A 25,034-nucleotide genomic window follows, 5' to 3' on the forward strand; every position below is an offset into this window, starting at 1 on the left:
CCGTAAACAGACATGAGATGGTCCAGATGATGCGTTCTGTAGCAGCTTGTGTTGTCACTGTAACAGAAGTGTGTCCTCAGAGCCTCACGCTGTACGCCTCAGTGCCTCAGTGCCCTGCAGCCCACCACGTGCCCCTCCCTCCACCAGCACACAACACATCACACTTTATCTGAGTGTGGCTTAGATCGTGATATGTTTAAAGGTTCTACAGTATATTACAGAAAATTAACTCTTGTGAGCTTTAAGTCATGTTATAATGTTGTTACCTCCTCAGAAACAGACCTGGAGTTGTGTTTGCATAATATAGATTCTTTAAACAGTAGGATTCAGTTCAGACAATCTCCAGAAGTCTTCAAATCCCAGAGAAGACTGAAATGATAAACTGAACTAACACAAGAATCCAATGTATTTCAGAACATGTTTGTAGAGGTCTGCAAAGCTCTACAATATAAAACCTTCAAAAATGTAGTCTTCTCAGAGGACATTCTATTCTCTAAATAATTACAGCCACTGATTATTGTACTAACTCAAATAGCAATTTTGATTTGACTGTGATATTTACTGACACTTTGCAGCTGATGTCATCAACATTCCCTGGGAGAGTAAAGCTCATTGTCTGAAGCTTTGTTATACTTTAATCTGAGCTTTTTTGTAACACAATTGCCACCTTTACATGCGAGCATTAAAAGTAATTTAATTCTAAATAAAAATGTATTCCACTTTAAATAGACCATGTAAACACTCAGTTCCTAATGAAAATGATTATTTGGAATTGAACTAAATTCCAGAGTAAGTGGGTGGTTTATTTTGATTTTAAAGGTAAATTAATTTATTCCTTGCTCATCTAAAGGTTTATTCTTTTTAAAAAATAATTCTGGTCATTCAGTGCATGCTCGTTGGGTCGCCCTTCTGACGCGATCCGGACAATCCGGCTCCACCAGTCCTGGGTTCAGACTTTTATCCACTGCTCTTTGGATTTGCGAGCGGGATTGATGGGAGTGGGCTGAGGTAGAGCAGTCATTGACTCAGTTTTCATCGACACTCCCTTCCCCACTCTTCCTTCTCAGCTGACAGACGTAAAGCGTGATGAGAGAATTCTTCAGCTGCTGCTTCATTATCATCGGAACAACTGCAGAAAAAGTTTGGATCATGTTTGTGTCTGTGATGTAACGATAAACTGAGATGACCAAAACGTCAGTAGCAGCAGAAGTGTGTGTTTTTTTTCTGGCAGACGTTCATGTCTCTATCCAAACAGAACCCTTCCCGACCCCCAGATGTCCATGTAAACCTCAATTCTGAATTATTATTTCCATGTAAACTCGAAGGACAATATTTTTATTCCGAACCATTTGATTCAGAATAATTAAATCGAAATTAAAAACATGTAAACGTGGCCAGTCTGACCATAAAGAATTGACTTGGTTGGAAATACAGGTAAGCTGATTTGTGCTGTTAATGTGTAATGTGTAGAGACATGTTTCAGTTACAGTCCCATGCTAGTTAGTATTATCCAACAGTTTTTCAGTTAGTCACTCTCACTTTCTTGTTGAAAATCAAACCTAAACAGGACCATGAATGCTTGTATTGATCACAGGCTCCTGAAAATGCATTGTTTAAAGGTGCATTGTGTAGTTTTCTTCATGTTATTGACGTTATTGCTTTGTCTGGAATGTTTCACAGTATGGCATTATACCGTTCTATCTTCATGGAGACCAAACCAGAATATTTTTTTGAGGTATTTTTGAGTTATACAACCATCTGCAATTGAATAAATGTAAGATAGAGCTGTTTAAAGCCATATTGTGGAACATTTCAGGCAGAGCAAAGACATACACATTGAAAAAAGGTGACGGACCCCCAACCAAAAACTTACATAGTGCAACTTAAAATCGATTTTGGAATTCTTTTCTTGAGTTTTCAGACTGTCTTAAAACTTTTTGGTTGTGTTTGCTAATGTGTGAATTGTACCACCATAGTAGCGGCTGAATATTCCACAATAGACATACATGTAAAACATCATCGGATGGTCCAAACTGACAGCTCTACCCCTTGTACCCGGGTACATTCTCACTGTGGAGGCAAACTTACCACTGGAAGAGAACCCTCCGCTGATCCATGGACCAGGGCCGGCCATAGAAACCTGCACAGAGGAGGGAACACAGTCAGGGGGCTTCATCTCTATGGGCCTGTGTTTTCACAATAACACAATTTCAAACACCAATGAATGCGATTGTCAACATTAAATGATTGTGGTTCCACAGTGGTCCATGAGTGTATACTAGTCTATGCGCTAATCTAAAGCTACCGTATTTTCCGGGCTATTGGGCGCGCTCTTAAGCCTCCAACCCCATCAAAAAATGACTGCACACCCCACAATCCAGAGCACCCTATACATGAATCCACTCGGGTGTCCCAGTAAACTACAAAGCCACACCACCCGCAGCGCACGTAAACACACACGGAGCAGACAGCGACTGCACAGCGAAACACACCCACAGACACACTCATTACTCCACGCGGACGAGGAACGGAAATTAGAAACAAACGGAAAAAGCGAGTGTAATGTGCTACTTCTAGACACAACTGAACAACTGAGTCACTGCAAACACGGCAACAGTCCAGCGGCCCCAGACAACACCCTCCCTACACGCCACAACTGAACAAAGCCCAGAGTCACCGTAAACGCACCAAACAAAGTTCAACTGACCCATCCAACTGTAATGTTTCGTTTAAAGTCCGGTGCGATTTATTTGTGAAAAAAGTTTGAAAATACACCACTCTATGACAGTGTGCCATATAATCTAGTGCGCTTAATAGTGTGGAAATAACGGTGTTCAGGAAAAAATTATTCAGGCAAAATGAAATAAAGGAAATGCTTGTAACACTTGCAGAGTTCTACAAAAATGTCTGAAACATGAGCGTCAGTACTAATGAGTAGACTTTTCATGATTTTTTTTTTCAAGTCAGGGGTGTCAAATATGCCCACATGTTCTTCAGAAACTCACTCTAACTGCACATGCTTTCTGTATTTGACTACAGGAACAACACGAATGATTCAAAAACCCATTGATGGAGGTCTACTTGATCTTGAAAAGTTTGAGGCAGAAGCAGCAATACAGTGATGGTGGCAAAGAAGAAGAAAACCAAGGTTTAATCCGTGGCTCAAAATACAAAGTGAAGAAATAGATTCATTGGAGCAAATCTTTAGATGTCCAAAAATAAGATATTCCCGAGGTAGCCATAATCATTGACACAAAGCCCAGAAGAAGCTAGCTGGTTGTTAACGAAATGTTGGCTGCAAAAGTTTAGTAAGTGCATCTGTTTTGATAAGAAGTAAATTAGTAATTTAAATAGATTGAAATAGAAATTGTGTAAAAAGTGTATCAAAAGTGCATCAATAAATATCTGTGTTTGTGGACTTGTTGCTATGTAAGTGGTTTATTTCTTCACTTGTAATCACACTATACTTGGTCAGGGGTATAACACTTATTCCAACATACTGCCACTCCGACAGACTCCAGCCCCAATATTCAGTCATTCCAACAACCCTTCATTTCTACACCTTTTATGTCACCATTCTGATAAATTACTCATAGTTCGGAGTGTCACCTTTTTGTCTTGTATATGACACGTGGACCACACCTCCTCCTGTACGCCACGTGGACCGCACCTCCTCCCGTACTCCACGTGGACCGCACCTCCTCCCGTACTCCACGTGGACCGCACCTCCTCCCGTACTCCACGTGGACCGCACCTCCTCCCGTACTCCACGTGGACCGCACCTCCTCCCGTACTCCACGTGGACCGCACCTCCTCCCGTACTCCACGTGGACCGCACCTCCTCCCGTACTCCACGTGGACCGCACCTCCTCCCGTACTCCACGTGGACCGCACCTCCTCCCGTACTCCACGTGGACCGCACCTCCTCCCGTACGCCACGTGGACCGCTCCTCCTCCCGTACGCCACGTAGACCGCTCCTCCTCCCGTACGCCCCGTGAACCATGCCTCCGTCTGTTTGCAAAGTGAACCGTTTTTCTTCCCATTCCCGTCTTCTTGCGTACGCTGTGTGGGCAGTGTCATCTTGCGCACACTGCGTGGACCACTTCTCGTCGTATGGGCCATGTCTTCTATACGCCACGTGGACCATGTCTTCTCGCGTACGCTGCATGGGCTGTGCTTCTTCCCATGCTCCGGGACTAAACAGGACTAAACCAGAACTAAAATAGTACAAAAATCTGGACCATGCTGTGCGGACCGCATCTCCTCCCATACGTAGCACACACTGCATCTCCTCCCCTATGCCACCAGTCCATGAAAATATTGTCCCAAAAAGAGCACTGCCACAACTTAATAATTACCTTGCGTGTCGGAATGGCGGAATATTGAAAAACAAAACTTAAGTGCTGCCACTCTGAACAAGGGAAAAAAAAGTGCAAGGGCGTTTGACGAAAAATGGAATTGCGACTAGTTCGACAATTAGATGTCAATGTCGGAGTGGCAGTATATTTGAATGGCCGCATGTAACCAGTTGTTCAAATGGAATTTGGTGTTAAGAAATGCTTCGTTGACAGCTACTGGCAGCAGACGGAATTACCAAGGGGAAAACAATTAAACTACACAATGATGAACATGCCCAGACTTGTAAATGTAAGCACACAGCAGTACGAAAAGTCCAGGTATGTTTTTGATGAGGGAACAATAATTATAACATGTCTGAAAGCTAAAATAATGAGTGTTTAAGTGAATGTGTTCTTTTTTTGCAGGCCTGATTGCAGTGCTGGAGCGGCCACACCTCCTGGGCTCTGCAAACACAACTCATCTGCACCACTCTCCATCTCGGGGCTATTTTTAGTCTGGACCATCTCAAGCCTCCCTCCGCTCCTTTGTGTTTCCAGTACAAGTAGGTCAGAGAGTGAACCAGGGCTATGTGAAGGCTTGGTTTAATGCACTGCATTACATGTAGTGTACAGTCACTGACATTTTCTATAGAAACTGAGGACTATAGCAAAGAGTAGTGTATTATTTGTTATATCTGTGCAGATAATAATAATAAATCTTTATTTATAAAGCACTTTTAGAGGACTAAGGATGGAAATTAGCTTTGGCTACAGTCCTGCATATTTACAATTACATGTTTGTCTGCTACATTATTTAGTCTTTTAATATGCATTGTCCCTTTAATAAATAAATACAAAAACAAAAACAAGGTGCTGTACAAATCACAAAGAACAAAACAAAAAGCATAAAAATGTCACACCTATGGTAAGCAATTAAATTAAATATAATAAATAAATAAAAAGAAATAGAATAAAAAGTAATAAGGAGTAAAAATCAAGCTAAAACCAGTTAAAGGAAGGCCAACCAATAAAAATTAGTCTTAGGAAGTGATTAAAAAGAAGACAGTGATGGTGTGAGCCGTATCTCCTCAGGCAGGTCGTTCCAAAGCCAAGGAGCCCGGACTGAAAAGGCTCCATCACCCTCGTCCGGAGTCCGGACTTTGGAACAGTTGCGGGAGGCTCGGACGGGGTTAAAAGTTTTGAAATGTAACTTGGTGCAAGACCTAAAGGAGCTTTAAAAGTGATCAGTAAAATCTTCAAATCGATTCTAAAGCACACAGGCAGCCAGAGAAGTAAAACAGGGTCATGTGTTGATGTCTGTTAAACCCAGTGAGGAGCCGAGCTGAACCAGTCGGAGGTGGGAGATGGATTTGGAGTTGACGCCAGAGAGGAAGGAGATACAATAGTTTAGACGAGAGAAGATGAGCACGTGGATGACTTTTTCAAGATCAGGGCGGGATCGTTTTGATTTTGCTAATTGTGCAAAGATGGAGAAAAGAGGATTGGGCAACTTTTTTGTTGTGAAGGTGGAAGTTGACAGTCAAAAATGACACTGAGGTTTCTGGCAGCAGGGAATATGTATGTGTTAAGATACTGACAAAAATGGATAGCTCAAGATTTCAGAAAGTGGGGATTATTTAAAGATTATTTCTAGTAAACTGCGGTGTCCAATGGGAGCTGACGTCGCCGTAAACATCATCACAACAAAGCACCGCACATTGGGGCTCCGAACTGTGGATAGCTCAAATCACACTAGCGAGAAGCAGATTTGTTTTCATTTGTGCCAAAATAGTTATGTGACAATGCTGAGTCCTACGCACATCACCAAATCCAAAAATAAAATAGGAGTAGGAAGTAAGTACAGAGCAGTGGAGGCAGTAAAACGGGGGTTGATCAGGGAAATGACATCTTGAATACAGGAGAATAAAGATGACTCAAACATGCACGAATCACTCCAAATGGTTACATGCTGCTATTGTGACATGCCTCTATTTAGACATTCACGTCTAACTGTCTGTGACGGAGCGTCTGTGTTGCCCCGTCATCTCCCGACTGGCGCGTCTGCATCTGGCCAAAGAGCACGCACGACGCTTCCTTCCCTCCCCGTTTTGCGGAGCTAAGCTCCGATAGACTGGTTTATGCAGGACCGCTCGTGTGTCTCGCGGTCCTGTTTTTCCTCAACATCTGAACGGTTTCCCGGCTCGTGCGTTCGAGCTGCACACTCGACGCCGACGCTGCTTTCCAACCTGCAGCAGCCTCCGCGCCGTTCTTGAGTTTAGGGCCAAACCGAGGCACTTCCTGGTTGTGCTTTAAATAGCGCATAGTGGCGCGCTCCAGGGGGACATGTGATCGTGGACTCGACCATTGTGGTCTATTTGGGGTCATTTGTGGGTTTTTGAAGTTGTTTAATGAAACTTATGTTAACCTTATGAGGGGTTCTTTAAGTTATTTTTATTATGTTTATTTCCAAGTTGATTTGTGTTCCTCAATACAATTTTGCTTATGTTAATTCCTTAAAACCCCATTTTCGTTAATTGGTTAGCCCGGGGGGAGGGGCTAAGGGGGTATAAAGGAGGGAGCTCCAGTCATTTGCAGTGGGTATTTGGCCTGACTACGTGGGTGCTGCAACTGTAAGTGATTATTGTACATATGTTTGTAAATACTTCTGTCTACCACCTCATTTTTTTTTTTTGTCACTGTAAATATTTCACTCTGCACTTGGAGCTGTGGTGCGAATAAAAACCCACTTAAGTGAAGTTTTTTGACTGAGCCATCATTTTTACATTTATTTCGGACGAACCCGTGACACTGTCGCACTACTTCGGCTTTTTTTTTTTCCATTGTTGGTGTAGCGGCACTTTACTATTTTTCAAACATTCCGCTTTTCCATCATGAATAATATTATATTGTACAATATAATGTGATTGCCTATTATACTTTGCGCTCCCATATATCATAAGATGCTTGGGCCGGTGCAAAACACCATCGGATATCAGACAATGGGAAAATGTCCTAACTGATCACCGTGAGAAACAGTCATGCATTTTAAAAAAGAGCATAGGCCAGCCTTCGGGAAAATATCTAATAAAACGGCACATATGCTATCTGTGGAGAACACCATATAGCCTAAATAAATAACCAAATGATCAAGTTAATTGCGCCAGCTCAATGAGATGACACTGTCGCAGCTCAAAAACACCTATTTCGAGGAGAGTCGATCTGCAGCATGGGCGTTCCAAATGTGCAACAAAAAATCTCTAATGGGCTTTCCTGTAGCGTGTAATCAACCAGTCAGAAAAAGTTTTGTGTCTGTCTGTCTATGGTCGAAGCAAAGCGGCAACACGTGTGTTTCACTTGAGGTTATATCCATAAGTATCATCATATTTCAGGGGTGTCAAACTCATTTTGGTTCGGGGGCCGTATCCAACCGACTTTGATCCCAAAGGGGCCGGATCAGAAAACTCATGTCATATAAACCTCAAAAATAACAATAAATTCAAATATTTGTGCAGAGAAATGCAAATCTATTACAGAAATATTTTTTAAATGATGAACTCTTTCTTATTATAATATTATATTATGAACAACCTGAAACTTTAAGAAAAATTCAATTTCAACACAATGTTTTAACATGAACTTGTATGTAAATAAGAATAAGTCCATTTATCTTGGAAAATCCTGCACTCGGCTCCACTTTTCTCATGTTGGACATTTTTCTGATGAGGGTGTCACGGTCAACAGTCAAAACGATCGTCCTTTAAGAGCGTTTGGAAAGAGACAAGTCTTCATTTGTGCTGCTCTGGTGGGAGGGGCCACATACAGAGACGCTGGAGACGCTTCTGTGCTCAGCACCGCAGAAAATGACCAATATTTTAATAGAAAATATAATTAAGATATTTTAGTAGAAAATCACCCAAGGGCCACATTAAAGGTCTTGGAGGGCCGGATCTGGCCCCCGGGCCATATGTTTGACACCTGTGATTTATTTGTACAGTTCGAGCAGTACCAGCGTCATGTTAAATGTACATAAACAGAATGATGTTAGAATGTGATCAGACCCTCTTCGGTGACAATGAAAGCAACCAAGTTAACAAGTTAGTTAACAAAAGCATGGCATGAGCCTTGATGTTAGCTACTGACAGGCCGCAAAGCCATTTCTTTTGGCCAAATCAATTCCATCTAGGTGGCTGTTAGCCAAGCTTGGCTACACATTGCAATTTGGACACTCCACCGCACCGCTACAGAACTGATAAAAAAAACTGTGAGAGACCCACCTGGGTAGACTATGACAACTCTCCAAAAAAAAAAAATGTACGTGTCGGAATAGGGATACCAAAACATTTGGAAAACTGGCCCATCTAAATAGAGACGTGTCGTAATGAATTGATATTGGAAAAGGCGACAGACCTCACTCTAAATACAACTTCAGAGGGTCGATGAGAAGGAAACTATATAATAAGATGGTTGAGAGCTCTGAAAAGTCCATTTTGCTGTCCTTTTTAAATCCTGTTTGAAATCTTAGTTATTCAAACTATTATTAGCTTAGAGAGAAGGCAGAGTATCTCTTCTAAAAACGAACAGATGAAAAGAAAGTAGGTGGCGTAAAAGTACTACGAATACAAAGGTACAGTCTGGGACATAAACTAAAGCGGGACAGCTACACAGAACACATTACTATAAAGGGCAAACAGAGATTCTACCTTTAAATACAAGGGTCTTTTCATGTTTAGAGTGCGAAGTATGTAACTTGTAACTATGTAACTTCCTGGTTGGGCACCCAGTCCGTCACCTGCTTGTTTCTATGAAGATGTCATTGCTCTGCCTGGAATGTTCCACAGTATGACCATAAACAGCTTTACCTTATATTATTCAATTACATGTGGTTTTGTAGTTCAAAGATTTTATAGCTTTTATAGCTAAGGGTTGCCTCTCTACAGATCTGACCTGTAACTTGGTCTGGTTTGGTCTCCATGATAATAGAAAGGTTAAATGCCATACTGTGAAACATTCCAGACAAAGCAATAACATCTACATGAAGAAAAGCATTTGACGGACCCTCCACCAAAAAAGTTACACAATGCACCTTCAAGTGGAGAGAAGCCTAAAAGAACTCAACTCAGGAAAATAGACCAAACTAGAGCTAAACACAACCTGCAGGACATCAAGCATAAGACAACCACCTCCCCCCAAACTGCCACTGCTCAGTGAGTATGAACTCCTGCCCCGGCTTCACAAAGGCACGTACGTACATATGTATGTACTATGTATGTATGTATGTATGTATGTATGTATGTATGTATGTATGTATGTATGTATGTATGTATGTATGTATGTATGTATGTATGTATGTATGTATGTATGTACGTATGTATGTATGTACATGTATGTATGTACGTATGTATGTATGTATGTATGTATGTATGTACGTATGTACTATGTGTATGTATGTATGTATGTGTATGTATGTATGTATGTATGTATGTGTATGTATGTATGTATGTATGTACGTATGTATGTATGTATGTATGTACATGTATGTATGTATGTACGTATGTATGTATGTATGTATGTATGTACTATGTGTATGTATGTATGTATGTATGTATGTATGTACTATGTATGTATGTATGTATGTACGTATGTATGTACGTATGTACTATGTGTGTATGTATGTATGTATGTATGTACATGTATGTATGTACGTATGTATGTATGTACTATGTGTGTATGTATGTATGTATGTATGTATGTATGTATGTACGTATGTACTGTGTATGTATGTATGTATGTATGTACGTATGTATGTATGTACTGTATGTATGTATGTACGTATGTATGTATGTATGTATGTATGTATGTATGTATGTATGTATGTACGTATGTATGTACGTATGTATGTATGTATTTCATCAGCTCTTTTTGCTCACTATGGCAACATAACCAAGACAAACATAAAATAAAAGATAAACTCCAAGACATTTCCCAGAATTATAATCAAGAAGGATCAAGACCTTTGAACCTTGATGATGATGATGTTTTCTTTATCTTATAAAGCTCATCTGACTGTGTGATAGTGGACAGAGTCAGGTCCTGGACAGATCAGGTCGGGTACGTGTACACACTGTTTGCTTGTGGTTGAGTTGTGCCTTGAGACTATAGCTTCACTGTTTTTATGTTTGGTAGACACCAATATGGCAGAAGAAGAAGAGCAGCCTGATGTGACTGATGTGTTGGGGGATGTCGCTGATGTAGTGGACATAGTAGAAAATGTTGTGGATATAAGCTCTACAGCTGGCGGGTTGCTTTCTAAAGCTCTCCCAAATCGACAATGCTCTGTTCAAATCCAGAATGAGTGTTCAACTTATATCCTGTGCAACCCAAGGTAAGACACAGCTCCCTATTAAATCCATTCTGATCATTTCTTCATCTTTTCAGTAGCACATATTTTGTTTTGTTTTGTATTATTTAATTTTTTTTATATAGAAATGCCTGTGGTGCAGATTTGTTATTTTATTAATTTCTGTGAATTTTAATATAAAATTGAAACATAAAGCAAATGAGAAGAGGGAACATTATAAGACCCATACATATGTCTGTGTAAGTGAAAATGTGTTGTGTTCCAGAGTGCACACTGATACGGGAATCTGTAAAGAACCCTTAAATATCACCATCAAACCCTCTTGTTCTGGAAAGGGGCTCTTCACAAAGTCCCCTAGATCGATGCGAGGGACAGGGGCAGTGTTCTCATATGACCTGTACGACCAGCAGCAGTGTGTGGGGAAGGTGGCCGCTCTCTTCAAGGTGCCCTATGACCTCAACCTCCACTCCATTGTGTTTGCCATAGGCTTTGTTGACAGTAACACAGAGTGTGACAAACACCTGTTTAAGCGCATGTTCAAAAATGAAGAGGAAGGGTTTGTGAGAGCTAAAGCTAAAGGCTCCTCTGTCACATCTGAGAATGACCTTCTTACTATTAAAGCCACCATGTCCAACTCTGGCGATGCTGTCATGAAAATTGAAGTCAGTGCTGAAAGCAGGAATTTGCACGGACCTGTACGTACCAAGGCCCAGATTAATTCCACTTAAAGATAGAACCTATAGAGAAGCTGTTTAAATAATGAGAATAATAATTTTGGTATTCTTGAAAACATGAATACTGTGTCTGGCCATAAGTTTTCTTTGGAATCACAAAAGCTTGAAGCATACATTTTGTTCTGTCATGTTTTGTTCTGTTGTGTTTTTTCCATGACTGACAAACAAAGAACCTTTGTATTACATTAAATGTTGAGTGAAATCAAAGTTTTCTTAAATGATTCAGATGAATTAAATGGTACTAAAATCAAATGCTCACCTTGTGGGTGAGAGAGAGGAGTATAAGCACCAAGAGCTCAGTTTGACTTTTTAGCATAAGGTAACAAATTCCAGTGTTACAAAGCAAAGCAACCACAGGACACACATGTACTCCAAATCAAGATAAACAACTATTGAAATACTAATACTAATAATACAAAATCTTACAGTGTTAGTAGAGTGAAAATATAAGGCTACTAAAACTATTCCCATACAACACAATGTTTATGTAGGACTTATGCAGCATCTTCAGTGACAACAGTCATACTGTTGATTATAAGAATATTACAACTCCATAATAAACATAATTATTTCCAGTTAATCAGTTGAAAGATCAACTTGGACATGCCAGAGGGCGTGACGCACACAGAAACCTTTTACATAGATAGTATATAGAGATACACAGATATTATTAGACAGACAGTATTCAACTATTAGTTTAGATGTATTTATTTGTCATTATAAGTGAAGTGACTATTTGTCAAATAAAAGTAACAAACAAAAGCGTGGGCAAACTCAGAACTAAACATAACTCAAATAATCACCTTTGGGCACCATGGGTATGTGGTTTACGCAGTACAAATCAATGTCCATGACAAAAGATGATTTTCCAAGGTTTATTTCCAGTTTGGGCAAACAACAAGGAAAACATGTTTAAGGCGACTCCTGCTGCCTCTCCTCGTGACTGGTAAAAAACCATAGGCCCCAGGTCACTCTGGTCTACGTGTACCACCCTCTTTTATCCCCTAGGTGACCCGAATTAAACCAAAAACAAAAAGGAGGTGCTAACGTAAATAATACCAATTTAAACTAAGAAATTAGCAAGAATAATATTATCATAGCAAAAAATATATTATACAAATTAACAAAACTAAATTAGTAAGCTAACTAACAAACAAAAATAATAAACAAATTTTAGAATCAACAAAATAAGCAAATAGCTCCTACACTCCGGCCCCTAATTGTGCATTAAATCACAATTACCACTCAATTGAACTAGGAGCTGTTCTAATACGGTATCAGTATTAGATATGTGTGATGCATTAGCCTTAGCTGAATTTTTTTTTCTTCTTTCTTCTGATAAACCTGCAAGAGAACATGATAGACAGAGCATAGGATGCAGAATAGAGACAGACAGAGGTTTGAGTTTAATTTGAGTCCATAGCCGCTTCCAGCAGCAGACAGAGCTTGGTCACTGGTCTCTCCAACTCACTGGTTTTGGTCTTGATCTGCACATGTTAAATATTGTCCTTTTACTGTGCCTTTGAACTGCTGCATTTTTTGTGCTACATTCTGCTCTTTAGTGGTTTTATCATTTTCTGACTGTGAAAACTCCTCTCTTTTCTTTGACAGCACTTTGAGGAGCTCCTTCAACTTTATAAACCAAGCCACATTTTGCCTCAACTTCACCCAGGATGAAGAGTAGGAGATGAGGTAACTGGTGGGACTGTTCTCCTCCACGACAGCACTGACTGTTACATCCTTTTTTACTTCAGGGTCATCAGCAGAAATAGGCTCACTGTGTAAATCCAACTTTGGCAAATTGTATTTAGGATCCAACAGAAACTGAGGCCCTCTGATCCATCTGCTGTGCTCCATGAAGTCTTCGGCTCTCATTCCTCGTGAAGCCTCATCCGCTGGGTTTTCTTTAGTGCTCACATACCTCCACTGATCAACATGAGTATGATCTCTGATGAGCGAGACTCTGTTTGCGACAAAGGTGTGAAATCTCTTGGTTTCATTACTGATGCATTTCAGGACTGTGGTACTGTCGGTCCAAAAAACTGATTTCTCCAACTCAAGATGTAACTCTCTTTGTAGCATTTGATCAATATGAACAGCGAGGACAGCAGCTGTGAGCTCCAGACGAGGGATGGTGGTCTGCTTGAGAGGAGCAACTCTGGCCTTTCCCAGGAGGAATGAGAGGTGGACATGATGGACACTTTGGAGTAGTAAATATGACACTGTGCCATATCCCACCTGGCTGGCATCAGAGAAATGGTGGAGCTGCATTGTAACAGGACTGAAATCTTTAGACTTAATGCACCGATCGACTCTGAACACTGCTATTCTCTTTAGATCTTGCAGCCAGTCAGACCACTGTTTAGAAAAGTGGGGGTGCACAGCATCATCCCAGCCCAGATTTCTTCTGCAGAGCTCTTGCAGGAGCAGCTTGGCAGTGATTGTGAATGGGGCAAGAAAACCCAAAGGATCATGCAGTGAGCTCACCACTGACAATATTCCTCTTCTTGTGTGTGGCTGTTCTTGAAGTGATGATTTGAACTTAAATGTGTCACTTTCAGTGCACCACTGGAGCCCCAGTGCTCGCTCCACTGGGAGCTCATCTCCATCCAAATCCATTTCTAGTATTTCTTTTGCTTTGTTACTGGCTGAAACTGTGTGCAGCACTGCACGGCTATTGCTGACCCACTTTGAAAGTTTGAATCCGCCTTTACTGCAGAGAGCTGTCAAATCTTGAACCATTTTTATAGCTTCTCCTTCTGTGGGCAGAGATTTTAGACAATCATCCACATAAAAATTATGTTTCACTGTGGCAACAACTTCAGGTGGAAAGTGAGGAGCATTGTCTTCTGCTGTTCTTCTTAGAGCATAATTTGCACAGCTCCAAACAAGTGAACTTTCATGCGATATTCTTTTGGAGGCAATGTAGTGTCACCTTTAGGCCACCAGAGGAAGCGCAAGACATTTCTCTGTTGCTCTGGGACGTAGACCTGATGGTACATGGCCTGGATATCTGCCATGAGAGCTATATGCTCTTGTCTGAAGCACAGAAGAACTCCCACCACAGAGTTTGTCAGATCAGGCCCCTGCAGAAGCTGACTGTTAAGTGAAGTCCCCTTATAGGTCACAGCACAATCAAAGACAACTCTCAACTTGTTTTTTCTGGGGTGATGAACACCATGATGTGGAATATACCACACTGTCCCCTCATTGTCCATCAGCAGATCATCAGGTACCAGTTCAGCATATCCATTACAAATCATGTCCTCAACAAAAGAAATGTACTCTGCTCTGAAGGATTCATTTTTGTCAAACTTCCTTTTCAGACTTTGAAGACGTTGCTCTGCAATACAGCGGTTCTGTGGTAAATTGACATTTGGCTCTTTAAACGGCAGATCTACACAGTAATGTCCATTAATCAGTGCTGCACAACTGTTCATTATATTCATAAACTTAATTTCTTCCCTGGACATTTCCTTTTGCTCTTGTGATGTTTTTTCATTGAAATCATGATTGTATTGTTGAACCAGCATGTTCTCAAGATGTTCCACAGAGATTCTATTTGCAGTGACAGCAGAAAAGCCAATCTTGCCTTTGCCCTCACCACGAAGTGGACCATTAATGACCCATCCAACTCGGGTCCGAACAGCATAGGGCCCATCCCCCCTGGCTGTTGATTAGCTCCCACGGCTCCATCACTTTGGCTGCATCAGTACCAATAAGCAATTCAACTTCAGCATTAATGTCGTGGAGCTTAAAATTTTTCAAGTATGGCCACTTGTCTACATCTTCTTGCTGTGGGACATTACATCTTGAAACAGGCATTGACTTCTGTGTCATCACATCAGGAAGCTCAGTGTACTCATTTTCATTAAGTGCAGCAATTTCAAGTCCAGAAATAATATTTGTATTCACAACGCTTTTATGCCCCATTGTTTGCAGCAGAATACATGCCTTTTTGCCTTTTACATTCAGTTTCCTTGACAGACTTTCTGTGCAAAATGTGCCGGTACTGCCTGGATCCAAGGCGGCGTATGTCTGCACTGGTGCACTCGTGCTTTGGCTCCTGACTTGGACAGCAACAATAGACAGTACAGATTGGTCTTGGTCACCGGCCCCAATATGGCCACAGGTTTGAGTCATTGTAGAAGTGGTGGAGCTGGTGACAGGCTGCAGACGGCGCTTGAGGGATGCAGTATCATTGTCAATGTGAAGAACATTTGGGTGTCTTTGATGGCATACAGAACACTCCATTTGATTTTTGCATTCTTTACTTATGTGACCAGTTTTCAGACAACCAAAACAGATTCCCTTTTCTTTAATAAAGTTCACTTTGTCTTTGTGTGTCTTTTCTTTTAATTTAAAGCACTTTTGCAGAGTGTGATTGTTCACTGAGCAGAATAAACATGCAGAATTTACAGAAGATTTCACTTTATTTGTTGTGAATTTGTTTACAGCTGTGACATTGGTGGCAAAACTCTTTTTCCTTTGTTTTATGTGACTGCTATTGGAGGTTTTGGATGTGACGTGCTGTGGATCTTGAATATTACCAAAAAGTGGATCAGATGCAATTTTGACCTGTTTTTCAATGAATGCAACAAGATCAATGAGCAGTGCTCTTTGACCCCTCCTCTCTTGGAGCTCACAAGCCACACACCGCCATCTTTCCCTTAGTTTGTAAGGAAGCTTTAGAATGATATTTCTCATATTTGTTGGCAAATCCAGTTTTTTCATGTGAGCAATATGTTCAGTTAAGTTTGAGCATCCTTTGAGGAACAGTGAAAGAGACTGTAGTGCTTCAATGTCTTCACTTTTAATTGATGGCCAGTTATTAATCTTTTCCATATATGCATGTGCAATTCATGTTCATGTTCATTACCAAAATGCTCAGCAAGAAGATTTTTGGCTTTGTAATAGCCCTGTTCTGCAGGTAGGTGCTGACAACTGTGAACAAGGTCTCTCGGCTGCCCCCTGGTGTATTGTTCGAGAAAGTGCAGACAGTCACTCAAATCTGTTGTCTTTGCTTCCACACCATTTTCAAATGCTCTTATGAAAGATTGATACTGGAGAGGGTCTCCATCAAAAACAGGGATATTTCGAGGGGGCAGTACTGAGCTCAGATTTTGCTGGACCAGTAGGGCAGTGATGTCATTTTGTCTTTGCATTATGTCCATTATATTTGGTAAATTATTTATTTTCGGCTGTGTTTGGAACTCGTCAGATGGAATGGGTTGAGCAATTTGTGTGCAACAATCAACACTTTTATTTTCAGAAACATTTTTACTGAAGTTTTGTTTGGAGCAAACGACTTGTGGTTGCACTGTGGTGGTAACATGCACATTGGTATTGTCTTTTTGCTCAGGCATAAATGCGTCTGCACATGGATTTAATTGCATTGCTTTGGTGACATACGAGTTCATGCCATTGGAAATTTTGGAGTTTTTGGAGCCACATTGAGAAGAACTGTTGTCCAAAACACGGAGCTTAGCATTTGCAACAGCGAGTTGTGTTTGAAGTTCGAGTTGTTCCTTTTGCCTTTTCAATTTTTCACTTTCGATTTTTATTTTTTCCTCCCGTGCCTCAATTTCATGTTTTTTATTCAGAGCTGCAACACGTTCCAGTAGCGCTGCTTTGTCGGCCTCTGCTTTGAGGCGCATGGACACAGTGGAGGTTTGAGAGCGTCTTTGATACACTGGACTTTTCAAAGCACACATTTGAGGCACTGTCCTCTGGACCCAAGTCATCCACATTTTGATTATTATCCGTATTTGATGGTGGCACATATGAAAGACCCAGATCACTCAACCAGCTCTTGACACACTCAACAAATTCACAGTAAGTACTCATTTTATTTGCAAAATATTCATTTTGTGTTGAGAGTTCATCCAAAGGTAACGGCAGATTTGTGAACGCATCATGCGCACTTTGTGCGTCTTGCTGGCATTGAACGAACACGTTGAGAAGTGACATCACTGAATTTGCATTATGCTTTGATTTCATTAATATGTTCAAATCCTCCATCAGTCTTTTTGCTTGTTTGCATTTCCCTTTCCGTTTTTCTTGGCAAGTTTGCATTCTAAGGCTCAGACCTTTGGGCGTAAATTTGAGGCTCCTTTTGCCTGACACTTGCAGGTCATGTTCCACAGCTGTTTGTACTTTTGAAACGTTCGACATTTTTTAATCAGTTGTGAGTTTCTTTTGTTCAAGATCCACAATTCAAATTACAATGGGCACACAGCAACAACACCTTTTTTTTTTTTTTTCTTTCCAACTTGTTACGTGGTTACTAGCGGTGCGTAAAGGTACTGCACATAAATCCAGCTTTGATTAATCTCCGTTTTGACGACTTGTATGGCAATATAAATCACTATCATCAAACTCCAATAGTTTGGCCGTTTTCCTTTACAGCATTAGCAATCATATTACACATACCATTGACTTTTGAGAGGAGGAGAGAGCGTTTAAAGGTAGAGGCAACTTTCCCGCTGACGCTGTCCGGAGAACAAAGGCATGAATCAAACAAACTTTACGCTGCCATCCGCGCATTAATCCACAATAATCCACTTGATATCGATCCAATGAATCGTCCTGAAGGTCCAAGGGCAAGGTTTTTTACTGCTGAAGTGACTATTTGTCAAATAAAAGTAACAAACAAAAGCACCATGGGTATGTGGTTTACGCAGTACAAATCAATGTCCATGACAAAAGATGATTTTCCAAGGTTTATTTTCCAGTTTGGGCAAACAACAAGGAAAACATGTTTAAGGCGACTCCTGCTGCCTCTCCTCGTGACTGGTAAAAAACCATAGGCCCACCCAGGTGCACTCTGGTCTATGTGTACCACCCTCTTTTATCCCCTAGGTGACCCGAATTAAACCAAAAACAAAAAGGAGGTGCTAACGTAAATAATACCAATTTAAACTAAGAAATTAGCAAGAATAATATTAACATAGCAAAAAATATATTATACAAATTAACAAAACTAAATTAGTAAGCTAACTAACAAACAAAAATAATAAACAAATTTTAGAATCAACAAAATAAGCAAATAGCTCCTACAATAAGTCACAGCCCTCCTGGAGAAGAGGCTCCTCCTGCTTTTTTCTATAGAAATGATGTTCCTTTGGCTGTAATCCTCCAAAGTTAAAGCACTCTATGGAGAGTATTATGAAGTATGGTCTTATCATGGAATTATACAAGTGACAGATCATCTCCACAACCTACTAACTGTACCTGATCTGAATTTGTTTCAGTCAAGATGAATGCACTTTATTTCAAGCATTAAATGGTAAAAGCTGCAAAATAAGATATCATCAGACAGTATATACAGTGGTGAAACGTAACAAAGTAAAAGGAGAAAAGTACGGTACTGTATAGATTTTAGACATCTAGTACATTTAGTATCTGTACTTTACTTGACTTCACTTTACTTTACTTCACTAGATTTGAGAGCAAGTGCCTGTACTTTCTACTCCAATACTTTTTTTTTTTTTACTGGACTGAAAAGTAAAGGTATTTTTATGATAGTTTGAGACCTGCAGAAAGGGCTGGCAAAGTCTATGTTTATTATCTCAATTATTTTTTGACACAATTATGTATCTGTAAATTAGCAATAATAGGCCTGGTGTCTGCGCTGAAATGTGCACAGGTCCTGGTTGAGGCTTAAGTATCACACCAAAGTGAATGGATTCTTACTAACAACTTTCATTTGCAACAATAACCAAAATATTGTGAGACTGTATCGTCAAAAGTCTCATAGTAATACAGTTTATTTAAGTTTCTTTGCTTAAATTCATTGTTATGGTGCAGTGCAGCAATGGCAACTCTGTTTCAGTCCAGTCGACATGCTGATATAACTTCATTATTTGGATTACTGTGTCCAAATCATCTGCTCTGCCTCAGACTGCATGCTCAAGTTGGATTTTTTTGTGAAATCCAATTTTTTTGCGATGTTGTGCACATTTTCAATTAAATGTATGTGATCTCCAGAACTTTAAACCCCCCTAAATTGTCCCACATGTGCATTGGATGACACGACGAGCGTGTTCCGTGTTTACGGAAGTCACCTAAACGCTGGGCTTGTCTCCTAAAATATGGTTCAGTTCTTGGTAAAATGGACAGGTTAGACATCCATGACCGCTTCATTTGTTTGAGTTTGTTTTTGCCTCCTTGTATTTGGCTCACACTTTATTTTTAAGAGCATTATAAGGCACATTAAGTGAAACAAACAGGCGACACCTGAAATTGATCCTTTAGCCCAGGCATCCACGATCCATCGGCAGATTGTGGTGTAATTTGCCCAGCATTGTCTCCCTGTCTTGGTGAATGTGGATTATGAATATGAATTGATTTAATTTATTTTTTTTTTATTTCCTACTAGGACGACTCAAATATACATTGAGTAATAATGTGTTTAATGCAGCTTTGAGCACATTTGTTTATGTTTTACAGAAACAAAACTTAAAACCACATGGATCAAGGACTTTCTGGTCAGTCGACCCCAGCAGGTGAAACTGGGTCCCCACCTTTCGTCCATCCACACTCTCAGCACAGGCCTCCCCCAGGGCTGTGTGCTGAGCCCACTCCTCTACTCGCTCTACACTCACGACTGCACTCCCACCCACCCACAGAACATCATTGTCAAATTTGCTGATGACACAACAGTGATAGGCTGATAACAGAGGGGAATGAGGCGTCCTACAGAGATGAGGTCCTGAAACTCAGTGAGTGGTGTGCAAATAACAACTTGGCACTGAACATCACCAAGACTAAGGAACTCATCCTGGACTTTCAGCGGAACAGAGCTCTAAATTTCATTATACTATTGTATAATGACAATAAAGGCTTTCTATTTCTATTTTCTATTTCTATTCTATAATTTGCGTAAACTATGAAGTGCTGATAAACACAGCTTGGTCCTTGTGCACTGATGCGGTCAGCTTCAGGACATGACTCAGTGGAGTATGTGTTCTTTCTGTGACAGAGGATGTGCTGCTGATGGTGAGTCTGTTCTGTGCGTGTATCGAGTTGGAGATGGTTCATGTGAAACTTTTCAGAGATTATAACTCTGCAGGTCATAGCATAGACCGTATAGCAGTGCGGCTTTAATAAAACATTTTGGTAATAAAGTAATACCGTATACCTCTGTAAAATGCTGAAAAGTTTTAACGATATCGGTATCAAAATTTGGATACCACCCAACCCCATTATGTTTATTTTTTTTACTGAGAGAACATTTGTCCAAGCACGTCTGAAAGTCAGATACTGAAACATAAATGAGACGTCACCTAACTACATTTGTCTGAGCTGATGGTTTGAGCTGATGGCCTGCTAAGCTCTGAGATGATTCTGGTGCTGAGATGGACCAGACCAAGTTTCAGTACTTTCCCCAAATGATATGATATGACATTCATGTAAAGTCAACACTCTACAGTGCTCTGATCTGCATCAGTCTCCACTACATCCACATTCTCCACAAACAGGACCACCACACACTGAGGAGGAAATGAACAATGCACACAATCTTCAACTGACTTTGAAAAGACAGATACATTGTTATTATGTTAGTGTTCTAAAACAAGACCTGCAATTACTATCACTCAGCCCCATGCATGACATATGCAGGTCTAAATCAGGTCTAAACCAGGTCTAAACCAGGTCTAAATCAGGTCTAAGTCAGGTCTAAGTCAGGTCTAAATCAGGTCTAAACCAGGTCTAAACCAGGTCTAAATCAGGTCTAAGTCAGGTCTAAATCAGGTCTAAACCAGGTCTAAACCAGGTCTAAATCAGGTCTAAACCAGGTCTAAACCAGGTCTAAGTCAGGTCTAAATCAGGTCTAAACCAGGTCTAAACCAGGTCTAAATCAGGTCTAAACCAGGTCTAAACCAGGTCTAAGTCAGGTCTAAATCAGGTCTAAACCAGGTCTAAACCAGGTCTAAATCAGGTCTAAACCAGGTCTAAACCAGGTCTAAATCAGGTCTAAACCAGGTCTAAACCAGGTTTAATCAAATGAAAAACAGAAAATGCACACCAAAGTTCTTGTAGAGGTGCAAATGCAAGGAACAGCAAAATAAAAGTGAAAAAATGCCAAGCCCACTCAAATGGCCGATGTCCAAAAGCTTTTTTTTTTTTAAATACGTTTCGGCAAAAAAAAATAAAGTCTTCGTCAGATATTTTTCTTGCTTTGGACCACAGTATAATAGTATAGTAGTAGAGTAGTATATAGTATGGACCACAGTATACTACTATACTGTGTTTTTTTTGTTTTGTTTTTTGTTTTTTTATGCCGAAATGTTATTTAAAAATTAAAAAAAATCTTTTGGACATCGGCCATTTGAGTGCACTTGGCATTTTTTCACTTTTACTTAACCAGGACTTAACCAGGACTAAACCAGGACCAGGATTTTACCAGATGTAAACCAGGTTTTAACTAGGACTTCACCAGGACTTAAACAAGGACCTTACCTGGATTAAAATAGGTCTTAACCGGGTCTTAATCAGAATTTAACCAGGACTAAACCAGGATTTTACCAAGATTAAACCAGGTCTTAACCAAGATTTAACCAGGACTAAACCAGGATTTTACCAGAAGTAAACCAGGTCTTAACCAGGCTTCACCAAGATTTAAACCAGGACTGAACCAGGACCTTACCAGAATTAAATCAGGTCTTAACAAGGACTTAACCAGGACTTTACCAGTTTTAAACCAGATCTTAACCAGGACTAAACCAGGATTTTACCAGAAGTAAACCAGGTCTTAACCAGGACCTTACCAGGATTAAACCAGGACTAAACCAGGACTTTAGCAGGACTAAACCAGGACTTCACCAGGACTAAACCAGGACTTCACCAGGACTTTATACCAGCTTTAAACCAGATCTTAACCAGGACTAGACCAGGATTTTACCAGGTCTTAACTAGGACCTTACCAGGATTAAACCAGGACTAAACCAGGATTTTAACAGGATTAAACCAGGACTTTACCAGGACTAAACCAGGACTTCACCCTGGACTAAACCAGGACATCACCAGGACTTTATACCAGCTTTAAACCAGATCTTAACCTAGATTTAACCAGGACTAAACTAGGACTTTACCAGGACTAAACCAGGTCTTAACCAGGATTTAACCAGGACTTTACCAGTTTTAAACCAGATCTTAACCAGGACCTTACCAGGATTAAACCAGGACTAAACCAGGACTTTACCAGGACTTTACCAGGATTTTACCAGGACTAAACCAGGTCTTAACCAGGACGTGGCAGCAGCAGTTCCGGAGCAGACATTATGGGCGCTGTTCCGATGCTCACTTTACGCATGACTGCTCCTCCACAGCATCCCATCATCCAGCGAGAATAAACACCAGAGCTCAGCCAGGACTAACCCTGGACTAAACCGGGCCAAAACAGACTAAACCAGGACTCAAATAAAGATCTGAACCTGGACTAAGCAAAACCAGGTCTAAACCGGGAACACATCGGGCCAAAACTGTGACTAAACCGGGTCAAAACCGGGACTAAAGCCACATCTTAAAACTACACAGCGTACAGGACCAAACCGATCTGCGCAGCTCCAAATCGAGACTGAACCGGGTCGAAACTAGAACCTTGCATCCCGGTCCAAATGAGTCTAGTCAGTCGCTGTTCTAATCCGTGACGGGGCCGCTCTCACCTTCCACCACGCCGCACAGAAAGGCCGCCTCCCCGTCCATGCTGCGGCCGCTCCGGTGCCTCTCGCTGCTGGGGGGGGGGGATGCTGTGGATGCTCCGTTATTCGTCGCGGAGGTCCTTCATGCTGTCGACGCTTGCGAGCTCTGCCTCCAGCCCAGATCGTAGGCTACTCACCGCTCCGCTCGCCTCCTCCTCCTCCTCCTTCTTCTCCTCCTCCTCCTTCTCTCACGCCCTGGCTGCGCGCTCTCTCGGCGCTCCCCTCCCTCCGTACGCGCGCTCCCTTGGCCCCCTCCCTCCCTCTCTATACACCACACTGTCACCCTACGTAGGCCCCCTCCGTATTCTCTCCCTACCTCCATACACTACACTCCCTCCCTTCGGTCTTTTCTCTCTCATCTGTGCACTACGCTCCTTCCCTTCACTCTCTCTCTCTCCTTCTCTCCTTTGTACACTACACTTCCTCCATCCTTCCACTCTCTCTTTCTCCCCCCCTGTCCTCTCTCCCTCCCCTCGCGGCGCTCTCTCTCCGGTCTGGTCCCCGGTGCGCGCAGCAGAGGCGTTCATGCACATTGGTTCTTTGGAACAGATGCAAGGGCTGCTCAGATCAAGACTAATTGGACAAATATTTTCGTTATTTTAAGATAAGATAAGATAATCCTTTATTGTCTCCCATGGGAGAAATTTGTCTTGGGACAGGGAGTAACATGCTTTATCAAAAAACAGGACGACACAACACAAAGCAGCACATAAACAAACACCATAGAACAAAGTAAATATGAGACCAAGTCTGACCACGAGTGATGCACCAACAGGACTCTTGCATTCTTGTATTCTATTAATTATTGCACATTCACTAAGCCTTTTATAATTATTTTTTAACTGCACTATCTGAGTTTAGCAGATTAACAGCTTAAGGAGTGAGCAGGATGTATCACACTTACAGGGTTGTCTCCTATACTGAACTGACGCAAATAAGAGGAGTGTCAGGCTACATTTATATGATGACGTTCTGAACAGTTGCGTCTTCACTTTTTATTCTGCGTTTAGACGAGCATTTATGGGAGGAGATCTGCGTGCATAGGGTGATGCAAAAGTGTCTGGAATTCAATTGGGTATGCATGTACTTAAACAACAAGAGCAGCTTTGGACACAAGTTTTCACGCCATGCATTTTCATCAGCTACTCCTTTCACAAAGTTGACCCGCCATCGACTGACTCTTCAGGTCTTGTCCATATCCGTCTGGCTCACCTGCAACAAACTGGTGCATCCATAATTTGACAGAGGTGGTTGCAGATCCTTCTCTGTTCATTATTAGTATCTCTGCATGTTCTGTACATTTGTTGGGATGTCTCCTGGAAGTTTATTAGAGCTGCCAGAGCAGCTGGAAGGTCCGACGCATGGAAATGATCCGACATGTTTGTTTCTGTGTAATGTATGTATGTGATGTAAACACAGAGTTTTGCCTCTTGGGCAGTGTAGATGGAAACGCTACAGTGGAGTGTATTCAACTTTTCCACTCTGGAGGGTGCTTTCAGATTTTTGCATTTTTAAGATATAAAACTGCCATCTCTGCTAAACAAAGGCACTTCCAATAAAATATTTTGTCGTTTTTACCCACAAGCGTTCTCATGTAAACAGGCCTTCAGTTGGTCCAAGTGGGATGGCGTTTTTAACAGTTTTTAATTTTCATATTTGCATTTGTGTGTTTTTAATCTCTGCATGCTTTCACTTTTTTATGAATGAACATAAAGCTCCTCCCCTGTTACCAGGACAACGCAGGTGACTTTTTAGCCAATCCCTGCTGTGTAGTAATCAGTGCTCCAGGCCTGAGTGTCAGATTTGAACACTTAAAGGCAGAAGAAATCAGCACTACAGCAGGATCTCAGTCTGCGTGAAAAGACTGGATTATGTTCAGTTCAAATCCCTTGCCAGTCC

The 25,034-nt window shown here is 41.1% G+C and overlaps 2 protein-coding genes across 3 annotated transcripts in view; one reads left to right on the forward strand and one right to left on the reverse strand.

Moving 5' to 3' along the window:
- si:dkey-183c6.8 (protein O-GlcNAcase) overlaps nt 1-4,148 on the reverse strand; it is a 28,644-nt gene extending 24,496 nt beyond the window's left edge. The window contains exons 1-2 of the mRNA XM_055156252.1: nt 3,643-4,148; nt 2,089-2,157 (exon numbers count right to left, since the gene is read on the reverse strand). Of these exons, the coding sequence (XP_055012227.1) occupies nt 2,089-2,157; nt 3,643-4,148 (575 nt within the window). The remainder of the gene's footprint in view (nt 1-2,088; nt 2,158-3,642) is intronic.
- A 2,794-nt stretch (nt 4,149-6,942) lies between these two features.
- Nucleotides 6,943-11,515, forward strand: LOC129409858 (uncharacterized). 2 transcript variants are annotated; one of them, XM_055156716.1, is made up of 4 exons: nt 6,943-6,968; nt 10,393-10,446; nt 10,522-10,720; nt 10,962-11,515. In XM_055156716.1, the coding sequence occupies exons 3-4, from the start codon at nt 10,530-10,532 to the stop codon at nt 11,422-11,424; spliced, it is 654 nt and encodes a 217-aa protein (XP_055012691.1). In that variant the 5' UTR covers nt 6,943-6,968; nt 10,393-10,446; nt 10,522-10,529; the 3' UTR covers nt 11,425-11,515. The 2 variants fall into 2 exon arrangements, with proteins under 2 accessions (XP_055012691.1, XP_055012692.1); XM_055156717.1 differs by lacking the exon at nt 6,943-6,968 and adding an exon at nt 9,493-9,542.
- The last annotated feature ends 13,519 nt before the right edge of the window (nt 11,516-25,034 follow it).

The sequence above is a fragment of the Boleophthalmus pectinirostris genome, unplaced genomic scaffold, assembly GCF_026225935.1.
Source record: "Boleophthalmus pectinirostris isolate CB_2022bp ecotype Guang Dong unplaced genomic scaffold, ASM2622593v1 HiC_scaffold_20, whole genome shotgun sequence".
Classification (NCBI taxonomy): domain Eukaryota; kingdom Metazoa; phylum Chordata; class Actinopteri; order Gobiiformes; family Gobiidae; genus Boleophthalmus; species Boleophthalmus pectinirostris.

Bases quoted from the DNA above. Each gene is read 5' to 3' on its own strand.
- LOC129409858 (XM_055156716.1), top strand. From the start codon at position 10,530: ATGGCAGAAGAAGAAGAGCAGCCTGATGTGACTGATGTGTTGGGGGAT. The intron at 10,721-10,961 runs GTAAGACACAGC...GTTGTGTTCCAG, and splicing joins TATATCCTGTGCAACCCAAG to AGTGCACACTGATACGGGAA.